General features: G+C 39.2%; 2 protein-coding genes across 2 annotated transcripts in view; both read left to right on the top strand.

Moving 5' to 3' along the window:
- The first annotated feature begins 470 nt into the window (after nt 1-470).
- LOC110068720 (putative aminopeptidase PLBD2) lies at nt 471-9,985 on the top strand. The gene is made up of 11 exons (XM_089279956.1): nt 471-685; nt 1,688-1,931; nt 3,100-3,188; nt 3,485-3,702; nt 4,729-4,820; nt 5,788-5,948; nt 6,159-6,171; nt 6,449-6,600; nt 7,398-7,550; nt 8,647-8,806; nt 9,628-9,985. Exons 1-11 carry the CDS (start codon nt 498-500, stop codon nt 9,787-9,789), a joined length of 1,632 nt encoding a protein of 543 aa, XP_089136082.1. The 5' UTR covers nt 471-497; the 3' UTR covers nt 9,790-9,985.
- Nucleotides 9,986-14,916: 4,931 nt separating this feature from the next.
- LOC149097787 (putative aminopeptidase PLBD2) overlaps nt 14,917-25,219 on the top strand; it is a 12,609-nt gene continuing 2,306 nt past the window's right edge. The window contains exons 1-9 of the mRNA XM_089279556.1: nt 14,917-15,159; nt 16,515-16,758; nt 18,026-18,114; nt 18,661-18,878; nt 19,872-19,963; nt 22,784-22,944; nt 23,197-23,209; nt 23,925-24,076; nt 24,871-25,023. Coding sequence (XP_089135682.1) covers nt 14,951-15,159; nt 16,515-16,758; nt 18,026-18,114; nt 18,661-18,878; nt 19,872-19,963; nt 22,784-22,944; nt 23,197-23,209; nt 23,925-24,076; nt 24,871-25,023 — 1,331 coding nt within the window. The 5' untranslated portion in view covers nt 14,917-14,950. The remainder of the gene's footprint in view (nt 15,160-16,514; nt 16,759-18,025; nt 18,115-18,660; nt 18,879-19,871; nt 19,964-22,783; nt 22,945-23,196; nt 23,210-23,924; nt 24,077-24,870; nt 25,024-25,219) is intronic.

The raw sequence follows: 25,219 nt of genomic DNA, 5'->3' as shown, positions 1-25,219 counted from the left end.
AACGAAAAACAAGTAAGCTTACGAGCGTGACGTGCGAGCGGCGATTCCGCCTGTCACGCTCACAGTCACGCTCGCACGCTTAGTTGTTTGGCGTTCTTCCCCAAGGCTTTTGAGGAAAAGAGAGACTGCTCGCACTCTATATGCGGTCCCTTGCAGTTTCTGGTTTCACATTTAATGCGTCTGTCCTGTTATTGACATGAATTTCGTCATAACATTGTCAAGGTAGTCTGCGGATCCACTCGGAATGGGTCTACAGCTCCTTTCACGATGTTATGACAAAATTCATGACCAATAACAGGACAGACGCATAAAAATCTGACGTCAATTTGTTTTTTAAACAAATATACGACACGTTCTCGTCTCCAGAGGCCGCGCTCCTTTTGGTCAGCACCGAGAGTTCACTGAGGATGAAGAGTAAAGCTGGGTTCTAATCTCGTGACAAGTCCGAGGTAGGAGAGGCTATCAAGGCCGCGTGTCTGTCAGCTGAATATACAGCAATGGAGTTTATGCAACTTCTTCTCTTTTTGCTCCCGGTTTGGGCCTGCCTTACTGAAGTGGATGGAAAAGAGAGCTTCGCTTCCATTGTGTTTGATTCTGATGGCCAACTGATGATAAACGCGGGATATGACTCGTCCCAGCCGATGGTGGCTTGGGGTAAATTTCGTGACGAAATCAATTCCACTGGGTAAGACGAATTTATCTTATTAGTTATAAATTCCATGTTGTTTACTTGATGTATTTCGACGGTAACTATACCTGTCAATGTATTAAAAGTGCAGAGTTGCATAATTGTCAAAGTTTTGCCAGGATGAGATGTAGAAAGGGAGGTAACTCCGTAAAAACTAAAATCTTAAGTTAAGATTTTTCGTCTTACCTCAGCACGAGAACAAAAGCGGACGTAAGTTGGCAGCTATTGCTCTGGTGCTGAGGTAAGGCGAAAAATCTTAAATTAATATTACGGAGTATCCCGTACAAAGAGTTTTTTTTCCGCATTCAAAATGCGGGAAAAAACTGGCCGCGCACAAATTGCTACCCAGGCTAAAAAAAGCAAATGAAAAAGTCATCAAGTGATTGATAGAGGCAACAAAACAGATCTGCATGATTTCATCGTCATGAGATGTTCTCCTCGTCATATGAGGAAGTAGTCATGTGTCAGAACACAAAAGCTATCAGATGAGACAAAGTGGTTCAAACCATTATATTTTTTGGACGGGGATGGGGAGATGGGACTGGACAATCCGAAATAAACAATTCCTGCACAGCAAAAACTGCTTCAAAACAAAATGCTGCAAGGAGGGGCAGGATACCTCAGCACCAGAACAGAAGCCGACATAAGTTGTCAGCCATTGTTCTGGTGCTGAGGAAATAAACAATTCCTGCACAGCAAAAACTACTCAAAAAAAAATTCCTGGAAGGGGCAGCATTGGGAAAAAAATCAAGCAAGTGCTTTCTACTTACATTATTTTGATTTTTGATGTTATTGCACATTAGCTATTGCCCTCCAAGAAAAATCATGCACAACCTAAAGGTGAGAAAAAAATTCAATGCCCCAGAACGTTGCCCAACCACCCCCCCCCCCCCCTCCCTTAAAGAAAGATACCGGTAATGATCCTTCCCTTACTACTTTCAGTGACTTATATTATTGAGTTAAATTAATGTTCATTTTCTTTGTTTTCTTTTACAAAAGATGGTCTTTCCTGGAGGTACATTCAAATGCTTCATTACCAGACAAGACACAAGCAATGGCAGCAGGGATGGCAGAGGGAGTGCTCACTGCAAAACTCATGTACAAAAGCTATCAAAATACCCTGGCTGGCTACTGTGATGCTGACCCTGACTTCTGCACAAAACTGGGTAAATTCCTTGGTGAAAATCTAAAGTGGATGATGGAGCAAATCACTAGCAACCCTAAAGATGAATATTGGTACCAGGTGAGCGCTTTAGATTTATGATTTAACTTACCACTCAACCAACTTACGGGAGGCACAGTTGCCTCATGGTTAGTGCGCTTGTCTCTGGATCAAGCAGTTCGGGTTGGAACCCCACTCTGCATTGTGTACTTGGGCAAGACACTTTATTCTCACACTTCCTCTCTCCACCCAGGTGTTGAAATGGGTACTAGCAAACTTAATGCTGGGGATAACCTTATGATGGGCTAGCATTCCATCCAGGGAAGAGTAGAAATACTCCTAGTAACTTGCTTCGTGTTACAGAAATGGCAATAAGCTCTGACCTGATGGGCCACTTGGCTCATATGCAGACTTAACCTTACTTCTCAACCACTTCATTAAAATGCAAGGTCCTTTAAAAGGGGGTGGGTCTGTGGGGCGGGAACCTGGGAGAATAAGGGGCAGGAGACAGGAGAGGAAAGGGCGGAAAGTTGGAGAGGAAAACGTGGGAAGCAGGAGTTCTAAGAAGGCAGGAATCATTTCTTAAGCGTTAAAATACTTTCAAAAACAAGAACCCAAAATGTTATTTGACTTACATTTAGCCTATTTTGAGACTTCTGGGCCTACAGAAAAACGAAGATTTGTCCTTGGGCTAAATAACTGAGGCTTACTGACATGAAATGTTATCGCTTAAGGTTTTAAAAGACGTGAGTAAGAGGAGCAAGGCTGAAAACAAAGGAAAAACGCAAAAGGAAATGCGTATAAATAAAGGAGTGCACAGCTAAATGACAAGGATGTGTTTTTTGAGTCTCTTTATCCACAAGGGACTGGAGCAAGATGGGCGGGAGTTGGAAGAAAAAGGTACGGGAAGTGGGAGAGCAGGGTACGGGAAGCAGGAGGTTCTGACCCCCCTGTCCCCTCCCCCACCTAAAAGCTCAAGATTAATTAACATGTTGGGGTATATGACTGTCTATGAATACCAGGTACTCACAATTGATATTACCTATTCATTAATTGTTGGTATATTATTTATAAATTAATGATTAAGTCATGGCTGCAACAAATTGTTAATAAAGGAAGTATCTGTTATTGTATATGACTACTAGATCCCACTGGTATAAACATGAATTAAGAACTGAATGGGTACTAATCTGTGTTGTACATGTAAGCATTTCTTAATTATTAAATCAATAATGTATCATAATAACAGATAAACCTGATCCTTGAGCAGTTTGAAGGAATTAAACAAGGTTATCTCCACGATACATCTATTCCTCCTATTGATGATTTTGGATTCCTGTGAGTATGCTATAACATTTAAAATCATTTATTTTTGCTACTTAATTGTTTTCAAAACAGTGATCACTTTCATTTTGTTTACTGCTTATCAGAAATCATGCATAGTTGTGAAGCTAAGAAATGACCAGAAAAAATTTATAATTTGAGAAACCTTACAGGTGGCATTATAATATGTAGTGCCCTGTCTGCCGAACTTGCAACTGTGAGTGTGTGTTGAATGTCTAGGGCTAAAGACCATCTGTTCCTTAAGTAATTTAGTTTTCTTTGGTTGAATTTTGTTGGTTGGAATTGTTAAGTCTGATGCAAGCTGACTGTGACTTGGAAGATCTGGAGCAGGTTTTAGGAAAGAAGGAAGTCCGCCGTGTGTTTGGCTCAGGTTCCTGTTCTGCACTGATTAAGGTTTTGCCAGGCAACAAAGACCTGTACATTTCTCATGTCACTTGGACATCTTATGCAGAGTTGCTGAGAGTTTTTAAACTGTATGATATTGGAGTGACTGTGAGAGGAAGTGCAGGTGAGTGCTGTTCGACAAAAAAAAATATTTCAGGGTGCAACAATACAATGTACACATAAGTCACATTCAATATTTAGATTATGGTTTACATATTTATGATTACTCACTGTCTTAATAAATTTTCATGAGAGCTAGTATCATATGTTGCAGGTTGGATGAAAAAAATAAAGGTTAAATTACAGTGGAATCCCGAGTTTTGTAACCTCCAAGGGAAACAAAAATTGGTTTGAAAAATTGGGTAGTTTTTGAAGTCAAGGGTTAAATTACATTGTTCAACTGAGAGAAGGGAAAGTACTTTTGGTTCCAAATATCTGGGGGTTAACTGGAGGTTCAAAACATTGGGATTCCACTTAATTCTAAGAGCCACTAGGTGGTTTATCAGAGCAGCGGTTTCTGTAGCGTGATGTGACTACAGAGGTTTCCCCTTGGAAGCATTTTGTGATTTGTTGCTACCCAAAATTCTATTTCCTGGGTGAAGAGAGGCACTGTGAGAAGAATATCTCATTGTTTCCAGTTCTAACGACGCTAACAAACCTTGAGCCCAACCCAGCAGAGCATTTACATCAATCCTAGATGGTAACTTTATATATTAATGTTATATTTTTAGCCCAGTTAAAAATTATTAATTTAAGAGCTAGACGTTCTATTGTGTAATTTGGGTTACCTATGTACTTTTTGACGGATATTGGATATATGGCATGGTACATGATGGTGTATATCAGTTGATATTGAGACCAGTTCATGGATTTTGATTTTACGAGTTATTTTCTTCCCTTCCTTTCCACCCTAAACTGGGTGAAGTTTTGTTTCTGCAGGTTTTAATTACTTTTTCCTTTCAAGTTTCCCTGTACTGGAAATAAACTAATTCCTTTCCCAAAGAAATGTTGTGGTGGTAGTGTCTTGTGTTTTAGTTAATTTTGCTGGTGAATTGTCAGAAAATATTATTTATTACTACTACCTCAAATTCTGCAGTAGTGACATAAAAATCTTTGATGACCAGTTCATTTTAATTAATATATTTTTCAGATGAAATTATTCCTGGAAGAAAGCAGAGTTTCTCTTCTTACCCTGGCACTATGGCAAGTTTGGATGACTTTTACATGTTAAGCAGTGGAATGGTCAGTATACATGAAACATTTTGGCGCAAATATTTTTAATTAATATACTAATTGATCATTGAACAAACTCTCGCAATGTCTGTATAACAGTGCAGTTACAAAATCTTTGTTATTATTCTGTCATTCACTCTTCACAGATCCTGTGCACAACATGCAAATTTAATGTAACATTCAAGAAGATTTTTCTGACAGATCCCAACAATGTCACATTTTAGTTTAATTGGCTTTCAAAATGCATGCAGTCTTTCACAGTTTGATTAGTTTAATTTAGAAAATAACTATTCTGCTCAATCATTTGAAATATTACTTATGGCCTTGTAGATAAAAGTACTATGTAACTTTCTGCATTATTTTTTTGACTATACAATAAATTTATTTATTTATGTATTTCCTCTATTACTGATATATTAGATTTTGGCATACAGTTAGGTTCTTTTGTTGATTTAGTTGCTTTGGAAACGATGTACATGCACTTTTCAGTCGTCATAGTTTGAAGGTGTAAAATAACCCTGAGTAGAGGAAGATTTAGATCTTAAAAATAAGGTTGATAATGAATCTCTTGCTATGGTATGAGCCCCAAAGGATATTGTTTTTCACCTGTTTTGGTCAGAAACAGGGTATCGATTTTGGTCGTTTTGGTCTAAAATAGGGTATGGCTTTTGCACAAGTTCTTGTCTTGAATTCAATTTAGAAGAAGCTTCTTTTTCCTCATTATCAATAAGACCAGCAACAAAAGCCCTTCACGATGCCTTTAACATCGGTCTGAACTAGGTAACTAATTATGAGACAGGTCTGAAACAGGGTCTTAAATAGGGTGTCAAATTTTTGGTCACATCACAGATGGGGTGGGGAAAATCGCAGATTTTGGTCTTAAATATGATAAGGGTTTTGGGAAGCAGGCCACACAACCCTACCCGATTTTTGTCAGAGTACCCCCTAGGAGAATTAATTCTCCTTTTTATCGCAGGTGTCTCAAGAAACCACCATTGATAACAGTAACCCTGACCTGTGGAAGTATGTAGTAGAGAGAGGAATCGTCTTAGAGTGGATACGCTCTATTGTAGCTAATCGATTGGCACGTACCACAGTAGAATGGGCTTATTACTTTTCACAGCACAACAGTGGAACGTAAGTCTTGTGTTTCAAGTATTCAGTTGTTTCATGTACAACTTTCCATGTTTTTGAGACGTTTGCTTTCTGCATTCAACTCAGAACACCTCGAAGCGGATAGACATTTAACTGTCCGCATGTGTGTCCAGACAATGCTAATAGCTATAGTACAAAATACTAATAATTCCTATCTTTTTATTTCTTTTTGTATTTGGATGTGTCCCACAGCTACAATAACGAGGTTAGTAAGACGTCTGTGTTGTGTTTTATTTATCCATAATGTGCAGAGTAGCAAGTAAATTTCTAGGGCAGTTCTAGGGGGTTTAGGAAATTCAGTCAAACCCCCTAGATCAAAGAAATGAGACATTGTAACACGCAGACTTAGCTTCAGAATGCCGGAAACCCCAATTCCGAGGACCACAGTTTTAACAATTTTCCAGCTTAACCTTCCTCTTCATGTGATGACCTTGACTATCCTTAGCTAATCTGAATGGGTTTGTTTATTATTATTTTCTTAGTGGATGGTCCTTGATTACAAGCAGTTCACTCCAGGCGAGCCCATCTACCCAGGGACCCTTTTGATCCTGGAGCAGATGCCTGGCATCATAGAAGTAGCAGATATGTCTGTTTACCTGCAGGAGAACACTTACTGGGCAAGCTACAACTTACCGTGAGTGGAAATAAATTAATAAAAGGAATTTGTAGGGCTAACCTCCAGTACAAGTCCCCCCCGGCCGTATTTCATGTTTCCTCAACGGGTCGCACCTATCTATTTTTGCCCTTGGGAGAAGAGAGGCACTGTGCGTGAGAGCAAAGCGTCTTGCTCACGCGTAAAAGTGTTCCCAACATGATCAACGCAATCATCATTCAAGCCAGGACTGATTGACCTTGAGTCCAGCGCCCCAACCATTTGGTCATCGTATTTCCGTTGGCGGGCTGCGCCTCTTAAAGATATAACAAGTGTTAATATAAATCTACTAGCGTTCCATCACAAATGCCGTTCTCTTATTGGCTACGCTAACACTATCTAATTCTTTTTAGTATAAATCTACTAGCGTTCTATGACGAATGCCGTTCTCTGATTGGCTACGCTACTCACTATCTATTCTGTTGTAGATAGTGAGTAGCGTAGCAGTGTCCGCTGGGAGCCGCCTCTTGGCGTTTTCGAATTGTCTATGAAGAGAATTTAGTTAAAGTTTTGAACGACCAGTAGATTTATACTAAAACAATTAGATTATTCAGTTTTCGCTCTCGATTTCTATGCGTGATTGTTGACTCGGGCTATGCCCTCGTCAACTATCACGCGATAGAAATCTCGAGCTCATAATCTAATTGTTTATTAGATAGGGCGTAGCCTAGCCGAGTGTGTGGTTGTTCACAAAATCGTCAGCTATCACGCGATAGAAATTTGAAGCTCAGAATCTGATTGTTTATTATATTTACTGAATCATACATTCTTTTCTCCAGGTATTTTCCATACATTTTCAACATAAGCGGTGCCAGGGCAAGGTACGAGAAGTTTGGCTCGTGGTTCAGTTATGAAGGTGCGCCTCGAGCACAGATGTTCAAGCGAGACCATGGCAAAGTCGTTGACATGGAAAGCATGATGAGACTGATGAGGTACAAGGCTGTTTAACTCACGGCCTGGTTTATTGCTTGTGAAACTTAATTCATGATTATGAGAAAATGCGAAAGATTATTCATCGCGGTTCACGTTCTCCAAACACGCAGAGCTTCGTCATTTCACGTTGTTAGGGACCTTACGCAAAACACGACGGCAACGGCAACGAGAACGTCACTAAACAAAAGGTTTGATGAGCAAACTATGATAATGGCTGTGCACGTGAATTATAATTCTTGGTACATTTCCTTGCCGTCCTCTGCAAAACAGCAACGTGAAATGACCTATTTCTGCGTTGTCTGGAGAACGTGAACCACAACGGCTAATTTTTCATATTTCTATTTGGAGCTGGACGCATTCGTAGCATATTCAGCAGGGCAAATTTTAATACCGACAAACACACTGGATAGTTTCAAATAAATGCGAAATTCCAAAGTAAAATAGAGGCACATTTTTTACGAGGCGTCGTCCTCGCCGTCGCCGTCGTATATGCGTAAGGTCCCTGCTGTTTCGTAGAGGACGGCTAAGAGGTGTACAAAAATTTATAACGCACGTGCATAACCATTGTTTTGCTCATAACACCTTTTGTTTGGTGACGTTCTCGTTGGCTTTGTCGTTATGACTGCGCGACGCAAGCTTATGTACGTATTCCTCAGGCTAATCAATATTAAACTTGGTTGGGTTGCGAAATTCTAGGTAAAAAAATATCCAGGTTCTTTTGATTTGAATGTCTTAAGTGTGTCAATCAACCCCCATCTCCGGTTCCTCACTTTTGTACAATGGACTGTGAAACGTTGGTTCGCATGGATTTAGATTTTACTTCCAAAAACATGTAATACTATTGCTTGAAGCTATTGAAGCTTATGCTGGCCAAGAAACTATGAGTGTTAGATTTGGGGCTCAAGTGTCAGTATGAAATCGATTGCAGTTCAAATTTTTTTCCCACTCAATTTAGTTGTAGTGGCTGAAGTATGGTGAACTAAAAGTCCTAGTGACATTTTCGACTAAAAGACGTTTGGTGTTAGCATCGCAATTGCTTCTAACACCGATAGTGTACTTCCCTCAGACTCACGCCGGAGATTTGTGATTTTCCAGGTACAATGATTATCAACATGACCCATTGTCACGTTGTAACTGCACCCCACCCTACAGTGGAGAGAATGCTATCTCGGCTCGGTCGGACTTGAACCCAGCGGATGGGAAGTATCCGTTTGGAGCACTGGGGCACAGAGAAGAGGGTGGAATTGACGCCAAGGTGAGGCTTTATAGTCTGCAAGAATACAACTCCAGGGTATCAATGTCGCCCAACGGCTAAAATCGACAAGGACGGAAAGCCTGGGCAAGGAAACACCAATGCGAGTTTCAAAGACGCTATAGGCCCTTTGCAGCTAGGCCATCACGTGACCTACTTTTCATAAATTTATGGGCTACTGTATAACTTAAAGAATGCCAGAAATGGAAAAGGCATGCCGAAAATATCTAAATGGCCAAGTTTGAGGCCCCTGGTATTAAAGAATGAGATTTTATGACGGTGTGAAGTTTTATAAAATTAAGACTTGTGTGAAAAATGTTGTAATGTTGGAGAGTAAGACTTTACTCTCGGGCAACATTTTCTATGGATATCCTCTAAATTTTCCAAAAATTCAAACTGTCGTATAGACTTACTCTTTAATTCCAGTGGTCTCAAACTTGGCCATTTTGATCTTTTCAGGCATTCTTTAAGTTATCGCCCATAATTCTATGAAAAGTTATAGCCCATAATATAAAAAAAGTTTGTTTAAAAAAATTGTCAAAGACTGCAAAAGGCCTATTGGGTTTTAAAGAAGATAAATTGTTGAGTTGGATAAGGGGGAGGGTAAACTTGTAGAAAAAAAGAACTTTTTAAAGCGTTAACTATAAAAAGGATCAGGTTGGGGAAATAGTCGCATATTACAGTCTATTGGTTATCAAATGTTCTCGAATATTTTCCACAATACTTTCCTGTTCTACTGAATGTAGTTTCTGCTAAGGGTTTTCTAAACTAAACCAGCTGTGAACGAGTCTGTTTACCTTTTTCTCCTTTTCATTTCCTTAAAGGTAACCAATTCAGAGTTGATCAAGGAATTACAGTGTATGGCGGTCAGCGGGCCAACACATGACCAGCAGCCGGTATTTAAGTGGAGCACATCAGGTTGGAAAAGGCCCATGGGACATCCTGACGCCTGGGACTTTGAACCAATCAAAGTCACGTGGGAGTGAGGCTATGTCACCAGCTCGCTCTGTAAATCTTTTTTTATTATTATTATCATTACTCGGAGTTGCCGTTTGTAAAAAACAATAATTCGTAACGAAAGAAAGAAAAAAAAGTTCGAAACGTCGTGCCATTTAATTTTTGTAGTTTCAGAAAAAGTAGCGATAAAATACCAATAAATTATATCTTTGACCTACTCTAAAATATTTTCTGTGAGGTATATTATTGCAGGAAATAGTTAGCCTTTGTAATGGAAAGCTACATGTTTTAATATCACCTTTGAACGAGGCGACGTTAACAGAGTGAGAAAGAGGAACCAGCTAGATGTTCCCAGATGTTGTAAATTTTATGTAACAAGTGTCTTCAGGAGCGTTCAATTCTGCGAAATGCTTAACGTGCTTTTAGACCGGCTAATGAAGACCTCCGCCCCTTCTGGCACGTTCAGTAGTGATGCGCGTGTTACTGTAAGCTTTTACAAGCAAAAGCGCACACGGCCCAAGGCTCCGGGAAATAAAATAACAAGTACGAGAGACCGTGTTTCCTTGCACATCCAAACACGCAGGACTGAGCTGATAACACGATGCGCAATGTAGAAAATTCACCAAAACCAAGGGTTAATAACGATAGTATCACAAAACGCATTTTGACTGAGTTCTTCGTCGGCAAGGATTTAAAAATCCTTGGTTCTTACACACTTCAGCCGGGAAGCACGTATTTTCTTTTGTCATCTTAACAAATTGTTCCAGTTAAACAGTCAAATACACAAGTATCTTTCTGTTACCCGTAAATCTAAGTCTTCCATGCACAACAGCCAAGTTGTCCAACACTAACAAATCACCCTTTTGCCACTTGAAACCAACTGCGCATGCCCTAGCCGCTGCCCGCAAGAGTTACAGCACTTCCGGTTCGATCTCACTTCCGTCGCCGGAGTATTGCGAGGCATTTTTTCATCTGGGATATCAGTGCCGATAAATCTTGGATTGACCTTTTCGTGCGTGCTATTGTGATTATACGCCTGGTTGAACCAAATTCTTTCTCCCGTTACCGGGTGACGAATGAACACTGGTTTGATTTGCCACAAGTGTAGATCCCCTCTGGCGTCGCATCTGAAGCTATAACCTTGTTGCTTCGCTCGTGTTTGTGCATCCTGATAACGTAAGAAACAGATCTGTGAGTCACTGATGGGGAACAAGTTACTTCTTGGCACTTGATAGGTTTTGATTATTTTCATCCAATCAAAAAACGAAGGCGATGCATGACGCATCACAAGCTAGAGCTGGGGAACAAATGGGTCTAATAAGTAGAAATGATTGTGGTAGCCATGACTTAAGTTTGAACTGACTGCAAAGAAGCCTGAAAACTATTCAGTGGCAGTTTCAACGGCATTTGAGTCCGTGGCTTCCATGCATGCATGTTTTCACATGCGAAAGAAAGAACGAAACAATCCCGTTATTGAGAATTAAGTATTCTTGCGACTCTCGATCGATTAAGCCGAACTGGCTATATACGCCGGCAAAACCGAGAAACCACCCAACTTCAAAATGTACTAGCCCGGGTTGTTCGAAAGGTGGATAACGTTATCCACCGGATAAATCACTAGCCAGTGGATAGCGTGGTTTGCTTTGTTAACACTTATCCACTGGATAGCGATTTATCCGGCGGATAGCGTTATCCAGCCTTCCAACAACTGGGGCCTGGTATTTTGCTGCGAAACGGGCTGAACTTTTAACTGATACTGGAAAAAACCACCGAAAATGTAACTGATTACCGAGATTCCCAGATGTTCGGGTAACCTTACGACTGGCACAGCACGCTGGTACAGACCTATTAGTCCTACTCCACTACACTTACTGTACCGCTGCTTTATCTAAATCCTCTTTCGCTTTATCTAAATCCTCTTTACAGACACCTGGAAAACGCGAAGAAGCCGCCAGTTGGCTACCAAGCGCACATCGCTAGGCTACTCACTACTACTACAGAATAGATACTGAGTAGCGTAGGCAATCAGCGAACGGCATTCGTCATAGAACGCTTGTAGATTTATACTATTAAATACTCATTAGTAGAATTTTACCAGTATACTAATGCGAATGCTGTAATCTTATTGGCTGAGCTACTCGTATACTATCAGCCATTAGAGTGTAGTGGCCGAAGGTCGTCTACGAAATGGCGACGTTTTTTTCGTTTAAACAAAGTTTGGAAGGAACATTTTGATGCAAATGGTAAATAAATTCCTGAGAAGACTAACAGAAAAATATTAATGGGCTCTTGACTTTAAAAATCTTGAAATTTTGAAAAAATATGATGACGCGCGCTCACAACTTCACTTCAAATGATAATTCAATCCGAGCGATCTTTCTAAGGCACAAAGTTTAATAATACGTCGAGAAGTAATTGGAAACCGTCCTTTGAAGTAAATTTCGGTTAGAATTCTACAACAACAATTAAATTATTCGCTCTCGAATTCTATGAGGCCTCGAGCTCATATTCTAATTGTTAATTATCCCTAATACAGTACCTTTCTATTCTCAGTTCTGAACACGTGCTCCGAGTTCAAGTATTCACTGTGAGATTTGTCGGGCAAGTAGCGCACATATTGCAGTTTTTTTTTTTCTTCAAACTTTCGTACAACTTCAGGATCCATTTTGGACAGGATGTCGCTGTTTTTAGCCAATGGTGTTTCGCCTCCACAACCGTCACCTGGTTCTTTCAGGCAGTAAAAGAAAACCTAATGAAGAAAACTTTGCATGAGTGAGAAGAATGTCAGGGAGGGATGGGACAGCTTGAACTTAGCCATGTGAGATTACATTCATACGCCACTAGGTTCTTTCGCAGCGATATCACCATTTTTGTCGCTATATTAACCCTTCTTTCAATCAAAATAACACCAGAAACCTAGCGGTTCACCTGCAATACCTAGACGAGAAATATAACAGCCAGCGTTTTGAAGGAGGGTTGTTAAATAGGAAATTTTTGTTTTCTCCGAGACACTTCAATAAAATGAGATGTGAGAAAAATATGTGTTTGAGCTAATCTTGGAAGGATAAACATCATTATAAGCCATTTCATTGTGTAATTCTACTGTATAACAGTTTGCTTCATTGCTCCCAGTATAGGTCCTAGTATTTTTGTCAACTTGGGTACGAGGGGCCGTGCCTCCTTCATAAGTTGTGGAGAGCTTTAAAACTGATAGATCTCTGGTCCCATCGCTTGATATATTAAGTTAAGTTCTGATTCAATTTTCAGAGGGATGAACCACTGCGAAAATTTGTTTTTGTTGCTTTAACTGTTTGCAACTTCAATGTACTCCGGTTTGAGGGATTTATTAAACACGATCGTAATAGCTCACCTGGCTTTATTCCTGATTTTTTCTCCGCTATATATCAGCTTGTCTTCAGTTCACAGCAGTTAAACTTAACTGTAACCCTATAAACCCCACCTTGACCCAAAATAATACTGACGTGACGATATGCGAGTTTGTGACTAGCCTGCCAGCAGGTGTGAAGAGTCGCGACTTTCTCGTCTCGCCAACCTCGTTCCCAGGGTCTGTCCTCTTAGCGCCCCCTGGAGCTAATTGACTAATTGACAATTAGAATGACAGAAGCTGAGAAAAATTTGCATATAAACCATGCAAACTGTATAAATAAAGATAAAGCTTTTCGCTGCTTACATCATCATTGTAATTGTTAATTAGTTACTTATTTTAAATTGTAATTTAGTTGCGGCCGTCGATAAAACCAGGAACATGGAACATTCCGGAACATCCCGGAACATTCCGGAACATTCCGGAACATCGAATAATTATCATAATTATGCGAAAAATATACAAAATGAAATTTTAAAAAATTAAATCTTTAGTGATAAATCTTTAGTGTAAATTATTGCTGATTGGTTGAAAGAAATTTTGTCAATGACTGTAGAAAGATAACGAAGTTTGTTTTTAAATCCATGGTGGTCTTCTATGGATTTAACTGATTGCGGTAAAGAATTCCAAGCCATTGCAGATCTATGTTTGAATGACAGTTTTCCAATATTAGAGTTCGGTCTGTCCAGAGCAAGATTTAGAAGTTACTCGAGACTTAGAGTTACTCGAGTACACTTAGAATTCAATTTCAGATCGCCAACACATGTAACAAATATTTCTAGAGACAATAAAGTTTTGACCAGCGACCCCGCAAGACAGCGCGCGCATCGCCAATTGTTTTCAAATTTTGTGTTTGTATTTGTTTACACTGTCATCAGAGGTCGAGCAGTCCGAACTAGTTTAGACAAGAAACTCGATGCCGAAGAGTTTCTATTTCTATCTCATGGAGAAACTATTTCTTAAAGAGAAATCTTGTATAAGCATATCTTTGTATTGACGTAATGAATTGAATGAGGAAATCACACTCGTGTACCCATACTTTTAGGTCTGATTAAGGAGTTCGAACGCTACCACCTTAGTTTTTTGTGAAGAACGAGATCTGGGAATAAAGGGCAGTCACGTGATTAATCTGACGGCGAACGACTGGAAGGAATGGATTACTCTTCGTAGTTGCTAGCCTTCACTCATTGCATTGACTTTCATTTTTCTTCCTTTTTTCCTTTTTTATGTTTTTGCTTTGTTTCTATTTCCCGAGCTGATACCAGTTTATTTTTGTTTGATTTAATTTTTTAAAATTTCATTTTACATATTTTTCGCATAATTATGATAATTATTCGATGTTCCGGGATGTTCCGGGATGTTCCGGAATGTTCCGGAATGTTCCATGTTCCTGGTTTTATCGACGGCCTTTAGTTGTTACTTCTATTCCTAACGGTCACTTCTGAAGATGTATGTTGAAACATACGAAACGTCAAGTAAATGAACTTTGTTTTTTAACATGCGTTTTATTGCCATGTTTATCACCGCAGTTTGCGTGTTATTTCTTATCAAGGTACGATGGCCAAAGAAAAAGAGTATTTACGACATTGCTTTGACAATGTTATGACAAAATTCATGACCAATAACAGGACAGACGCATGAAACTCTGAGGTCAATTTGTTGTTTTTTTTAATATACGACACTTTCACGTCCACAGAGGCCGCGCTCCTTTTGGTCAGCACCAAGGGTTCACTAAGGGTGAAGAGTAAAGCTGGGTTCTAATCTCGTGACAAGCACGACGGCTGATAGATGCTTATGATCTGTCGATGTCAGCTGAATATACTGCAATGAAGTTTACGCAACTTCTTCTCTTTTTGCTACCGGTTTGGGCCTACATTACTGAAGTGGATGGAAAAGAGAGCTTTGCTTCCGTCGTGTTTGATTCAGATGGCCAACTGCTGATAAAAGCGGGATATGACTCGTCCCAGCCGATGGTGGCTTGGGGTAAATTTCGTGACGAAATCAATTCCACTGGGTAAATATAAATTCCATGTTGTTTACTTGATGTATTTCGACGGTAACTATAACTGTCAATGTATTAGAAGTGCAGGGTTGCATAATTGTCAAAGTTTTGTCGGGATGAGATGTAGGAAGGGAGGTAACTCCGTAAAAACTAAAATCTTAATTTAAGATTTTTCGTCTTACCTCAGCACCAGAACAAAAGCCGACGACGTAAGTTGTCAGCTACTGTTCTGAAGCTGAGGTAAGGCGAAAAATCTTAAAGATTTAGCTCTTATTAACCGAACTGGAGGTCTGTATGGGAGAATCTTGTCCGAGGTCGTGAGTACAGACCGAACGCAGTGAGGTGTGTACACACGACTGAGGTCAAGATTCTCCCATACAGACCGACTTAGCTCGGCTAATAAGATGTTTATTATATGCCAAAGAAGAAAACTTTAATTTGTTTAATGTAACTGGTTTGCTGACATTTTGCTTGCAAAAGGCGATGAGCTTAACTTAAACCTGCCGAAATTTGCTCGTCTTCTTTACTTTTTTTGTCATCGGCTTTTTGGTACTTCCATAAATGATTGAGAAGAAAATAAGAGAAAATGGTGAACATTTTTGTATTTTAGTTTGCTACTTTTTCAACGCAAAATGAAACCAGTCTAGATGCCGGTCTAGATGGGAAAATCTAGACCGCGGTCAATATCGATTTCAGCCAATTAAATTCCTGAATTTGGTAGTTCCCAGTCCTTGTGAGACACAGCCATATAATAATACGGAGTATCCTGTACGAAGAGTTTTTTTTTCTGCATTCAGAATGTGGAAAAAAAAACTGGCTACGCACAAATTGCTACACAGGCTAAAAGAAGCAAATAAAAAAATCAACAAGTGATTGATACAGGCAACAAAACAGATCTGCATGATTTCATCATCATGAGATGTTCTCCTCATCATGTGAGGAAGTAGTCATGTGTCAGAACACAAAAGCTATCAGATGAGGCAAAGTGGTTCAAACCATTATATTTTTTGGACGGGGGTGGGGAGATGGGGCTGGATAATCTGAAATAAACAATTCCTGCACAGCAAAAACTGCCCCAAAAAAAACATTCTGCAAGGGCGGGGGAGGCATTGGGAAAAAATCAAGCAAGTGCTTTCTACTTACATTATTTTGATTTTTGATGTTATTGCACAAGCTATTGCCCTCCAAGAAAAATCATGCACAACCTAAAGGTGAGAAAAAAAATTCAATGCCCTAGAACATTGCTCAACCAACCCCCCCCCCCCCCCCCAAAAAAAAAAAGATAATGGTACTTCCCTTACTACTTTCAGTGACTTATATTATTGAATTAACTTAATGCTCATTTTCTTTGTTTTCTTTTGCAAAAGATGGTCATTCCTGGAGGTACATTCAAATGCTTCATTACCAGACAAGACACAAGCAATGGCAGCAGGGATGGCAGAGGGAGTTCTCACTGCAGAACTCATGTATAAAGGCTATCAAAATACCCTGGCTGGCTACTGCGATGCTGAACCTGACTTCTGCACAAAACTGGGTAAATTCCTTGGTGAAAATCTAAAGTGGATGATGGAGCAAATCACTAGCAACCCTAAAGATGAATATTGGTACCAGGTGAACATTTTAGATTTATGATTTAACTTACCACTCAACCAACTTATGGGAGGCACGGTGGCCCCATAGTTAGTACGCTTGTCTCCAGATCAAGCAGTTCAGGTTCAAACCCTGCCCTGCATTGTGTACTTGGGCAAGACACTTTAGTCTCACACTTCCGCTCTCCACCCAGGTCTTGATATGGGTACTAGCAAACTTAATGCTGGGGATAACCTTGTGACAGACTAGCATCCCATCCAGGAAGGAGTAGATATACTCCTAGTTGCTTCATGCTACAGAAACCGCAATGAGCTCTGACTTGATGGGCCACTTGGCTCATACGGTGTATGCAGACTTAACCTTACTTCTCAACCACTTCATTAAAATGCAAGGTCTTTAAAAGGGTTTAAAAGGGGGTGGGAGCTGTGGGGTGGGAACGTGGGAGAATAGGGGGCAGGAGGCAGGAGAGAAAAGGGTGGGAAGAGGGAGAGGAAAATGCGGGAAGTGTGAGTTCTAAGAAGGCAGGAATTCTTTCTTAAGCGTTAAAATACTTTCAAAAACAAGAACCCAAAATGTTATTTGACTTACATTTAGCCTATTTTGAGACTTTTGGGCCTACAGAAAAACGAAAATTTGCCCTTGGGCTAAAAAACTGAGACTTACTGTCATGAAATGTTGTCGCTTAAGGTTTTAAAAGACATGAGTAAGAGGAGCAAGGCTGAAAACAAAGGAAAAACAGAAAAGGAAATGCCTATAAAGGATTGCACAGCTAAATGACAAGAATGTGTTTTAAGTCTCCTTATCCACAGGGGACAGGAGCAAGATGGACAGGAGTTGGGAATAAAAGATACGGGAAGTGGGAGAGCAGGGTATGGGAAGCAGGAGGTTCTGAGCCCCCTGTCCCCTGTTCGCCACTATTCACACTATTCGAGACTTTATTTGCACTATTCGCAATTCGCTATTCGGGACTATTTGCTGTTCGCTATTCGCGACTATTCGCTATTCGCTATTCGGGTTTTCCAGACACCCCATGTTGGGGTATATGACTGTGTATGAGTACTTCAAATTGATATTATCTATTTATTGTTAGTATATTATTTACAAATTAATGATTAAGTCATGGCTGCAACAAAGAGAATTGTTAATCAAGGAAGTATCTGTTATTGTATATGACTAGTAGATCCCACCAGTATAAACATGAATTAAGAACTGAATGGGTACTAATCTGTGTTGTACATGTAAAGCATTTTTTCTTAATTATTGAATCAATAATGTATCATAATAACAGATAAACCTGATCCTTGAGCAGTTTGAAGGAATTAAACAAGGTTATCTCTACAATACATCCATTCCTCCTATTGATGATTTTGGATTCCTGTAAGTATGCTATAACATTTAAAATCATTTATTTTTGTTAGTTAATTGTTTTCAAAACAGTGATCACATTCATTTTGTTTACTGATTATCAGAAATCATGCATAAAGTTAAGACATGGTCAAAGTTCACATAAAACTATCTATTGCTGCGTTGTAAAATTCGATGGCTAAGGTGTACTGTACAGGCCTCAGTTGTTCAAAGACTGGATAACGCTATCCAGTGGATAAATCATTTTTTAATTCAGTGGATAAGTGTTAACAAAACAAACCATGCTATCTGTTGGATAGTATTATCCACCTTTCAAACAACCAGGGCCAGTAGTTTAAAGTATTTACTTTTGACATGTTCAAATGCTAAAAGGCTAAGAAATAAAATGACCAGGAGAAATTTATAATTTGAGAAACCTTACAGATGGCATTATGATATGTACCGGTAATGCTTTGTCTGCCGAACTTGAAACTGTAAGAGTATGTTGAATGTCCAGGGCTAAAGACCATCTATTCCATAGTAATTTAGTTTTCTTTGGTTGAATTTGTGTGTTGGAAGTCTGATGCAAGCTGATGGTGACTTGGAAGATCTGGAGCAGGTTTTAGGAAAGAAGGAAGTCCACCGTGTGTTTGGCTCAGGTTCTTGTTCCGCACTGATCAAAGTTTTGCCAGGCAACAAAGACCTGTACATTTCTCAGGTCACATGGACATCTTATGCACAGTTGCTGAGAGTTTTTAAACTGTATGATATTGGAGTGACTGTGAGAGGAAGTGCAGGTGAGTGCTGTTCGAGAAAAAAAAAATTTCAGAGTGGAACAGTACATTGTACACATAAGTCACATTCAATATTTAGGTTATTGTTTACATATTTATGATTACTCACCGTCTTAATAAATTTTCATGAGAGCTAGTATCATATGTTGCAGGTTGGATGAAAAAATAAAGGTTAAATTACAGTGGAATCCTGATTTTTGGAACCTCCAAGGGAAACAAAAATTGGTTTGAAAAATTGGGTAGTTTTTGCAGTCAAGGGTTAAATTACATTGGTGAACTGAGGGAGGAAACGACTTTTGGTTCAAAATATCGGGATTCCACTTCTAAGGGCCACTAGGTGGTTTATCAGACCAGCGGTTTCTGTAGCATGATGTGACTACAGAGGTTCCCCGAGCATTTTGTGATTTGTTGCCACCCAAAATTCTATTTCCTGGGTGGAGAGAGGCACTGTGAGAATAGTGTCTTATTGTTTCCAGTGCTAACGACGCTAACAAACCTTGAGCCCAACCTGGCAGAGCATGTACATCTATCCTAGGTGACAACTTTCTATAATGTTATATTTTTAGCCCAGTTAAAAATTATTATAATTAGAGCTAGACCTTTTATTGTGTAATTTGGGTGTGTTATTGTTATTGTGTTATCTGTTGTGGTACATGACGGTGTATATCAGAACTGATATTGAGACCAGTTCATGGATTTTGATTGTACAAGTTATTTTCTTCCCTTCCTTCCCACCCTAAACTGGGCTGAAGTTTTGTTTCTGGCTTTAATTAGTTTTTGCTTTCAAGTTTCCATGTACTGGAAATAAACTTCCTTTCCCAAAGAATTGTTGTGGTTTTAGTGTCTTGTGTTTTAGTTAATTTTGCTGGTGAGAATTGTCAGAAAATAATTTATTATTTATTACTATCAGATTCATTGCACAAGCTACCTCTTTTTCTGCAGTAGTCACATAAAAATCTTTGATGACCAGTTTATTTTAACTAGTATATTTTTTAGGTGAAATTATTCCTGGAAGAAAGCAGAGTTTCTCTTCTTACCCCGGCACGATGACAAGTGGGGATGACTTTTACATGTTAAGCAGTGGAATGGTCAGTACATGAAACATTTTGGCACAAGTATTTTTAATTACATGTAGTGTCCCGTATGTTCATTGTGACTGTTTTATTACTATGGGTTATATTGTAGCAAGCATTTGGTCTCAAGATGTCGGACGATCAAAACATGTTGTTGTTTTGAACCGATTTGTTTAGTGTATTAGGACAAAGACACCACATTATACAAATTGATCATTGAACAAACTCTCACAATGTCTGAGTGTATAACAGTGCAGTTTCAAAAGCCTTGTTACGTGTGATGCTATTCTGTCATCCACTCTTGACAGATGTCCTGTGCACAACATGCAAATTTAAAATAACATTCAAGAAGATTTTTCTAACAAATCCCACCAATGTCACATTTTAGTTTTGGCTATCAAAATGCAGTCTTTCCCAGTTTGATTAGTTTAATTTAGAAAATAATTATTCTGCTCAATCATTGAAAATATTACTTATGGCCTTATAGATGAAGTATTGAGCGACTTGCTGCATTATTTTTTGGAATATTCTATAGGTTTATTTATTTATTTATGTCTTCTATTACTGATTAGATTTTCGCATACGATTTAGTTCTTTTGTTGAATCAGTTGCTTTCGAAACGATTTACATGCACTTCTCAGTCATCATAGTTCAAAGGTGTAAATAACCCTAAGTAGAAGAAGATTTAAATCTAATATGAGTTTGATAATGAATTGCTTACTTCAGTATGTGTTTTCACCTGTTTTGGTCAGAAATAGGGTTTCGATTTTGGTCGTTTTGGTCTCAAATAGGATATGGCTTTTGCATAGAAGAAGCTTCTTTTTCGTCGTTATCAACAGAGAGATTAAGCATGACGTTATCTCAAACGGCAAACGGCAAAAATGAAACTTTTGCCGTCTGTCTTCAACTGTCTGTATAGTATAATGAAAATATTTGTATTTGTGGTGAATAGTAAGAGCCATTTTTTCTATTTTTGTGTGATTTATTTAAGGATTAAGAGAAAAGAATAAAACTTCAGAGGTAATCTTTGCCGTTTGCCGTCTGCCGTCTGCCGTCTGCCGTCTGCCGTAGACGTCTTGCTTAAACTCTCTAATAAGACCATCAACAAAAGCCCTTCACAATACCTTTAGCATCGGTCTTTAATCTTTAATCTTTAATAAAAATTCCAAATTACATTACATTGAACAAGTCAATCCAATGAATTTGAGGACAGCTTAAAACAGAATACAAGATTCCTTAATATAAGCCGCCTTAGTGTATCATTGTATGATTGTATACCTAGTTAAAAATTACTCTAAACTCATATTAAAAAAATAAGATAATCACGATAAAAAATTAGCACTGAACTTATCGTAAAAATAAGCAAACAGTTTCTTGCGGAAGACTGACAAGGTGTTAGACTCCCTGATGTTAAGAGGTAATTCATTCCATGAGCGACAAACCCGTATGAAATATGAGTTCTTAAAAGATTCTGTGGGACTGAACGGGACGTTGAGTGTTAGATAATCAATCTTTCTCAAAGGCTTGTTGCAAGTTCGAAACGATACAAAGTCCAAAATATCTAAACTATACATATTCTTAAAACATCTAAAAAAGAATACGAGATCATGAATTTCCCTACGATATTGTAAAGGTAATAAATTTAATTTACTTAGGCGGTCGTGCTTAGAATACTCCTTGCCGAGAATGAATCTCGTGGCTCTGCGCTGAATTTGTTCTAAGCTGGTAATATTTCTTTTGGTATAAGGTGACCATACCGCACTGGCATATTCTAGACGTGTCCGCACCCAAGTAATATAAAGTAACTTTTTAGTTCTAATATCAGTCATATCCTTACATGTCCTATGAAGCAAATTAAGCATCTTTTGAGCTCTGGACGTGATAATTTCAACGTGATGATTCCAGCTTAAATCGTGGCTGATCCAAATACCAAGATCTTTTTCAACAGCAACACGCTCCAACTTGGTTCCTCCAAGAAAGTAATCCCTCTCATAAGAACATTTAGTTCGTGCTACTCTTACAACCTTACACTTTTTGACATTGAACTCCATTCCCCAAATGCATGACCACTCCAATAACTTATTCAGGTTTTCCTGTAATTTATCACCATCATCTTGGCCGAGAATTAGGCAAAAACACTTCGAATCATCGGCACAAAGGGGCAATGGTGTATCGCCTGAAATTACATCAGGCATGTCATTTATGTAAACCAAGAAGAGCAGGGGACCCAAAATTGATCCCTGGGGGACTCCAGATGTGACTGGGAGAAAATCAGATGCTTCATTGTCAATTACAACCCTGTGTCTTCTGCCAGATAAGTAAGATCTAAAGCAAACTAACAGAGGACCCTTGATTCCGAGGCACTCGAACTTAAACAGAAGTTTTTCGTGTGATACTCGATCAAAGGCCTTGGAAAAATCAAGATAAATGACATCGACTTGTTGTCTCATTTCAAGAGCCCTAGGCAACTGGTGAACTACTTGGGCTAATTGAGACACAGTTGATCTGCCTGGCAAAAAGCCATGCTTCCATTGCGTAATATAAGGGGATATAATACCAAAGATCTTACTATAAACTTGCCTCTCCAGTAATTTAGAAAACACATCAAAATTGAAATGCTCCGAATGAATGTCTGAACTAGGTAACTAATAATGAGACAGGTCTGAAACAGGGTCTTATTAGAGTGTCAAATTTTTGGTCAGGTCACAAATAGGGTTGGGAAAATCGCAGATTTTGGTCTTACATAGGGTAAGGGGTTTGGAAAGCAGGCCACACAACCCTACCCGATTTTTGTGGGAGTACTTCCAGGGAAATTAATACTCCTTTTTATCGCAGGTGTCTCAAGAAACCACTATTGGAAATAGTAACCCTGACCTGTGGAAGTATGTAGTAGAGAGAGGAATCGTTTTAGAGTGGATACGCTCTATCGTAGCTAATCGATTGGCACGCACCACAGTAGAATGGGGTTATTACTTTTCACAGCACAACAGTGGAACGTAAGTCTTTCGTGTTTCAAGTTTTCAGTTCTTTCATGCACAAATAGTTTCATGCACAAATAGTCAAACTTTCCGTAATCTGAGACATTTTTGAGACGTTTTCTTTCTGCATTCAACTTAGAACACCTTGAAGCAGATAGAAATTTAACTGTCCACATATATGACCAGACAATGCCAATAACTATAGTACAAAAAACTAATAATTCATATATTGTTATTTCTTTGTGTGGCGGAATTGGATGTGTCCCACAGCTACAATAACGAGGTTAGTAAGACGTCTATGTTGTGTGTTCCATAATGTGTAGAGTAGTAAGTGCATTTCTGGGTAGTTCCTAGGGGCGCAGGGGTTCCGGGAGTTCGGTTCAATCCCCTAGATTAAAGAAATGAGACATTATAACACGCAGACTTGGCTTCAGAATTCCGAGGACCTCAGTTTTAACAGTTTTCAAGGGGAGGATGTCCTGGACCCCCCCCCCCCCCCACCCCCGCCCCTTGAACCCCCTTCTCTAAAATCTTGTATCCGCCCCAGTATTTATGCCGTGCCATAGAAAATTCCATGGTAAAGATTCCTTCAGCATAATGTAAAAGTGTAATATCTAAGTCTGCTTAACTAACCCTACTAATAATTAATATAGTATTATAAGAATAAAAACCTATCATATTACGAAAGCTGCTTTAGCAATATAACCAATCAGAATACAGGAAAGCGTTGTATATTCAACGATATTACACCCAACCTTATATTCTATGGTAGCACGCCACTCGAAAGCGTTGAATAAGTAGTATATAGAAAACTGAGGAATAATTGTGAATTGTATTTCATTTAAGTGAACGAAAGTAATTAAAACGTTTAGGAGGCATATGATCCATATGCAAATTGGAACACTGGTTTGACATGGACGTAAGCCTCCTTTTCATGTGATGACCTTGACTGTATCGTTAACTAATCTGAATGGGTTTGTTTATTTTTATTTTCTTAGTGGATGGTCCTTGATTACAAGCAGTTCACTCCAGGCGAGCCCATCTACCCAGGGACCCTTTTGATCCTGGAGCAGATACCTGGCATCATAGAAGTAGCAGATATGTCTGTTTACCTGCAGGAGAACACTTACTGGGCAAGCTACAACTTACCGTGAGTGGAAATAAATTAATAAAAGGAATCTGTAGGGCTAACCTCCAGTACAGGTCCTCCCCGGCCATATTTCATGTTTCCTCAACAGGTCGCCGCTACCTATTTTTGTCCTTTGGAGAAGACAGGCACTGTGCGTAAGAGCAAAGCGTCTTGCGTACGCTTAAAATTGTTCCCAACATGATCAACGCAACCATCGTTCAAACCAGGACTGATTGACCTTGAGTCTAGCGCCCCAACCATTTGGTCGTCGTATTTCCGTTGGCGGGCTGCGCCTCTTAACGATATAACAAGTGTTAATATAAATCTACTAGCGTTCCATCACAAATGCCGTTCTCTTATTGGCTACGCTATACACTATCTAATTCTTTTTAGTATAAATCTACTAGCGTTCTATGACGAATGCCGTTCTCTGATTGGCTACGCTACTCACTATCTATTCTGTTGTAGATAGTGAGTAGCGTAGCAGTGTCCGCTGGGAGCCGCCTCTTGGCGTTTTCGAATTGTCTATGAAGAGAATTTAGTTAAAAGTTTTGAACGACCAGTAGATTTATACTAAAACAATTAGATTATTCAGTTTTCGCTCTCGATTTCTATGCGTGATTGTTGCCTCGCGCTATGCCCTCGTCAACTATCATAGAAATCTCGAGCTTATAATCTAATTGTTTATTAGATAGGGCGTAGCCTAGCCGAGTGTGTGGTTGTTCACAAAATCGTCAGCTGTCACGCGATAGAAATTTGAAGCTCAGAATCTGATTGTTTATTATATTTATTGAATTATACATTCTTTTCTCCAGGTATTTTCCATACATTTTCAACATGAGCGGTGCCAGGGCAAGTTACGAGAAGTTTGGCTCGTGGTTCAGTTATGAAGGTGCGCCTCGAGCACAGATGTTCAAGCGAGACCATGGCAAGGTCGTTGACATGGAAAGCATGATGAGACTGATGAGGTACAAGGCTGTTTAACTCGCGGCCTGGTTTGTTGCTCGTGAAACTTTATTCATGGTTATAAGTAAATGAGAAAAATTCTCCGTCGCGGTTCACGTTGTCCAAAATACGCAGAACTTCGTCATTTCACGTTGTTGTTTCGTAGAGGACGGCTAAGAAGTGTACACAAATTTATAACGCACATGCATAACGATTGTT

The sequence above is a fragment of the Orbicella faveolata genome, unplaced genomic scaffold (assembly GCF_042242905.1).
Source record: "Orbicella faveolata isolate gen_17 unplaced genomic scaffold, um_ofav_v1 contig_47, whole genome shotgun sequence".
Lineage (NCBI taxonomy): Eukaryota > Metazoa > Cnidaria > Anthozoa > Scleractinia > Merulinidae > Orbicella > Orbicella faveolata.
This window is presented reverse-complemented; position numbering and strand designations above follow the sequence as displayed.